Source organism: Pollachius pollachius, assembly GCF_949987615.1.
Source record: "Pollachius pollachius genome assembly, chromosome: 1".
NCBI classification, from domain to species: Eukaryota; Metazoa; Chordata; class Actinopteri; order Gadiformes; family Gadidae; genus Pollachius; species Pollachius pollachius.
In genome coordinates, this window is record NC_136934.1 from 45,210,553 (window position 1) to 45,215,768 (window position 5,216).

Sequence of the window (5,216 nt, forward strand, 5' to 3'; positions counted from 1 at the left end):
CCTTGGTGATGCGGTTCAGGTTGGCTCTGGCTTCTTTTAGAGCCTCGGCGTCACCAGATCTGAAGGAGACATCACGCTCCCTTAGCGCTGCTTGTACCTCTCTGGTCATCCATGGTTTGTCATTGGCCTAGGAGCAGGTAAGCAGGCCTGCTCAGCCAGGAGCGGGTAGGCCATCCATCAACATCTATGATAAATGTATATGTGGTTAGGAAAACACTTGAGGTTGAGCTTCATTAAGCACATTCTCTCCGAACATTAAGAAATAGTAATACAATCAACTGTGTGTTTGCACATCCGACCTCGTTCAGGTGTAGCCTACTTCGTAGGCCTACTGCTCTGCACTATTTTGAATGTTATGCTGCCCGTGAGTCAGCTTTAAAAAAAAAAAGCCAGCTGCAAAAACGGTCGTTGATGGCAGTATCCTCCTTGATATATACAACGAAATAGTAAAAAAGCACTTCCTCAAATAGAATGAGGTTAAACCCAGGTGTCCTTTTTAAATAGACACACCATACCAGAAGGCTATAGCGCCGGTAAACAGTGTATCAGGTAGGTACGTCTGGTACACTCTGCTGTAGGTATTTCTTCTTCTGCTAAGTAGGCAAAATAATGGCCTGCTACCCTCCACTGGCCATGCCATGATGTGATTTGTCAGGTGTATTCTTTGACCTTGACGCCAACGCATGCTGTCTGAGTATGCAGAGAAAAGGTGTCCATGTATGTGTAGACTGTATAGCTTCTGTCTCTTCGTTGCAAACCAACGTTCAAGGCTGACAGTCTTTCACCCGCACATTTATAGACTTTTTTTTTTTTTTTTTGTTGGATTCATTCCGCTGGGTCATAATTCTGGGTTGTTCGGGGTAGGGTTAGGGAACCTGTAATCACATTGTTGGGTTGCTCATGTTGGATAGAAGGGGTTTTAAGGGGTTTATTCTGAACTTTGTTGGGTTTCTTTGATTCCAGTTGATGGTTCATTATTTTTCCCGCCTGCCATTACCGAACTTTCAAGATCCATCTTAGTTTGGATTACTTTAAATTACCTAAATTGTCAATTTAAACAAAAAAGTTTCCCTTTTCAGCTCCACTAAATGAAATGTATGTTTTAACCCTTAAAATCAATTTGGTCAGAAACATACGACTGGAAAAAGAGAATAGCTGGCAAATGAGAAAGTAATCAAATTGATACAGAGATGATGGACAGAGATGATTGACAAGATCAGGGACGGACTGGCCATCGGTAGGTTCGGGAGATTTCCCGAACGGGCGGACGATTTCAGGTCAAGTCAGCCGGAAATAAATAAAAAAATGCTATATACTATATACGCTAAACGTATATATATATACGTTTAGCGTTTATCTCCCTCTGAAGTTACACAGAAATACGAAAATGTGAAAAAGGAAAAAAGGTGGCGCTCAGAAGTTAAGGTTGAAAAAAAAAAGTTAGATCAAGGCGCAGCCAAATGCGCAAAATTAACCGACCTAATGATTGAATTGATTTGCTTTACTTCTGGATCAAGACACTAAAACAGTAATCCAAAGACATGCAAAATGCAAAAGTTACAATTTATTTCCAGCATGGTCCTTGGTGTTACACAAAAGAAACAAATAGACAAGAATCAGACAAACACATACTAAAAAATGAACACAGTAATTAAACAGTAAACAGTACATACAGAAATGTCAATATTAAGACCAGCATTTATGTATCCTTTACAACATAATTAAATTCAGATTATATCGAAAAAAAAATCAGTTTATGTGTGCAGTTACTGTTTAAATACAGTATGGAAAGTATTAAAGTTTTATTTAATTTTTTTAAGAATTATAGTCTATCTTTTATTATTATTATTGTTAATAGTCACGTCCAGTGACTGTAGTGGAGGTGATGCTGAGACAAAGAGTGACTCCAGGCATGGTGGGGATGAGGAGGAGGGGGAGAAGGAGTATGGAGCACAAACCAGCAAAGAAACAGCGAAAGGTACAAGGGCAGTGTGAAGGGTTGGATAGGCAATTTCTTTATGAATAGAAATAAAAACCCAAGATTATGTTCAAAATAATCCTCCCTAGACCCGCAGTAAAAAAAAACAACTTTACATGACTGTAGATTATGTAACGTGAGCGTTTGGCTGAACCCAAGTGCACAGATGGGCGAAGAGCGTGGAACAGTGTCAATCGTTTATTCGGATTCAGGATCGGCAGGCAGGATAGTCAGACAGGCGGGGATCAGGAGCAGGCAGGGTAGTCGGACAGGCGGGGATCAGGAACCGGCAGAATAGTCAGACAGGCGGGGGTCAGGAGCAGGCAGGATAGTCAGACAGGCGGGGATCAGGAACCGGCAGAATAGTCAGACAGGCGGGGATCAGGAGCAGGCAGGATAGTCAGACAGGCGAGGATCAGGAGCAGGGAGGATAGTCAGACAGGCGAGGATCAGAGAGCAGGCAGGATAGGTGGTAGATCAGGATTCGAAACGCGGGAAAGCACTGTGAAACACAAGAGACAATCTGGCAGGGAATGTTTGGGAGGAAAGGACTGATATAGGGGAAACACAGGTGAAGGTGGTTGGGTTAATTGGGAGTGATCAGGGTGGCAGGCAGGTGAATGGGAAAACCAGGGGCGGATCATGACAGATTATCACCACACAACACCTCACCACTCTGTAGAGATCACCATCCTGCCATGTAATAAATGAGGGCGGGAGAGAGGGAGACTACAACTGACACAGAGACACTCTGGAATCAGTCTCATGTAACATAAACCCAGGGTAGAGCTTCTGAGTGAATATGGAATGGAAGGTGTGGATGTGTGTCCGTTTTCCTGAGGACCCTCCGACATCTGGGGACACACTGTAGAAGGACAGAACTCCAGCAGATTGGTGCAGATACACTCCTACTCTGTTAAACGGAAGGGGACACCATTCTTCTTCACTATAGTTGTACCAGGTAGAGTAGTCATCTACACCATCACATGCAAGACACCAAGAATGTGTATACCGTCCAAGCTCACCGTCATCCCCTCTTCCTTTCCTTTGGATTCCTCTGTATGTCACTCCTATATCCACCCTTCCTTCCCACTCTACCTCCCAGTAACAGCGGCCAGTCAGACCCTTTCCACACAACACCTGTCTATAGTAGTTAAATCTTTCTGGGTGACCAGGATACCCCTGATTGCATCCTTCCTGTGTCACCTCTCTGAGGTCCTCAGACAGAGAGAGATGTTTGTGGGCTGTGTTCGGGTCCAGTGTGAGTTCACAGAAATCTAAAGGGAAAAAAAGACATTAGGCCGTTTAACCAGACAGGAATGCCCTGATGAGGTAGTCATTTACATAATTTTGAAACAATGTATATTAGTATTGTTATCAACAGCATTCCACTAACAGTTATAATTTTTTTATATCCATTAGAATTGTATATATTTTTTTATGTAAAAAATAAATAACCTGCTTAGTTAAATGATTACGTCTGATATAATAATGAGAGTAATAAATAATATAAACTTTTATAATCATAATATATGAATACAGACACAATCGTAATAATTATTACCAAACATTATTTGCAAACGTTATAGCATAACATAAAAGGCATTATAACAATAATGATTAAAACAAAATAGTTAAAATAGATTACGCGCATAATATATGTAACAATCCTTAATACTAACTATAATTAATTATGATAATACCATGATTATTATTCAACTGTGTGTTACAATAAAATACTACTTATAATCATTGTTTATATTCATCAACAATAATAAATATTCGATTTTACACTTACACTTCTTAACACCTGTTTTCAGGTCAGACAGAACATGGATATCACTTTTAGGGATGTCTGGGAGTTTCTTCACCACATCTCCATCATTTACTTGTTTCCCATCCTGAGACCGGATGAGCGTGGGATGAGCTGTATCAGGATCCAGACTCACATCTACTTCATACTGCTGGACCCTCTTCAGTTCATCACCTCGCAGCTTCTTCATCTCCATGTTCAGTGTCTCCTCCAGCTGATCCAGGGATCTCCCCAAGGTCCCTACGTATGACGGAGGACGTACCTCCACCGTCGTCCAGTCCCTGGTGGTTGGAGGATCCTTCAGGGATTTGAAGGCCTGGAGGAAGTGGAGGTGGTCTTTAGTGTGTGAGAGTGGCTTCAGCTCTGAGCTTCTTTTGTTCAGATCTTCTATGTCCTGCTCCAGCTCTTTGATGAATTCTTCAGATTCTTTTTCTGTGGATTTCAGTTTCTCTTTTACCGTTTGGTTGAAATCATCCCGGCACTTTTCAACACAGCATATCAGAGCATTGAATACCTGCCCGGCATCAGCTATCTCTCTGTCTGCATCGACCTTGCTCATTTCTCCAGTGTCTTTGATCTCCTTTATCTTTAGTTTTCTCCCCCAGATCATCTGCGGAACTTCAGCCTCCATCTTCCCCAGCTGGGCCGTCTTCACTTCATATTCCTCCTTTAGAGGTACAACAGTATGGGACCTGTGGTCTGCCTCTGTGCAGAACTGACACACAGACACCTGTTCAGTCTGGCAGAAGAGCTCCAGAAGTTGATTGTGTTTCGTACAAATCCTGTCTTCCAGACAGTCCATAGGCTCGATCAGCCGATGTTTCTTCAGGCCTGCGACTCTCTGATGTGGCTCCAGGTGGGTTTGGCAGTAAGAGATGAGACACACAATGCAGGACTTCACAGCCTTTAGCTGGGTCCCAGTACAGACGTCACAGGCAACTCCTGCTGGTTCAACACAAGGCTGCTCTTCTACTGGTTCGGTCGTTCTAAACTGAGCTGCCAGCTCTGATAAGAGGGTATTGACCCGTAGATCAGGTCTAGTGTGGAAAAGCTCGTTGCAAACAGGACATTTGTACCAGAGTTGTTCATCCCAGAATTTCGTAATACAGATTCTGCAGAAGTTGTGTCCACATGGGGTGGAAACTGGGCTGCTGAAGACATCCAGACAGATGGAACATGAAAAGTTCTCGTCAGACCAGCAAGTGTTAGCAGAGGCCATTCCTAAACACAGACGACAAGGTTTACGAAGTGAGCAATTTCAATTTGATTCCATAAAGGGAAGAGAGGTTTTAACTTATCTGAAAGTTGTGCCGTTTTACTCACCTTGTTGTTGTTGTTCCTGGCTGTCAGACAGTCTGTTCCGAAATGCGTCTTATTTTCCTCCTGAAAGAGAGAACTGCTTCCACGTTGGCTGGCTTAGGTTTC

The 5,216-nt window shown here is 42.7% G+C and overlaps 1 protein-coding gene across 1 annotated transcript; it reads right to left on the reverse strand.

Moving 5' to 3' along the window:
• Positions 1 to 1,577: 1,577 nt before the first annotated feature.
• On the reverse strand, positions 1,578 to 5,216 carry LOC307074748 (tripartite motif-containing protein 16-like). The gene is made up of 3 exons (XM_079735036.1): positions 5,115 to 5,216; positions 3,777 to 5,012; positions 1,578 to 3,255 (listed from the first exon to the last, which is right to left on the reverse strand). Exons 2-3 carry the CDS (start codon positions 5,008 to 5,010, stop codon positions 2,708 to 2,710), a joined length of 1,782 nt encoding a protein of 593 aa, XP_079591162.1. The 5' UTR covers positions 5,011 to 5,012; positions 5,115 to 5,216; the 3' UTR covers positions 1,578 to 2,707.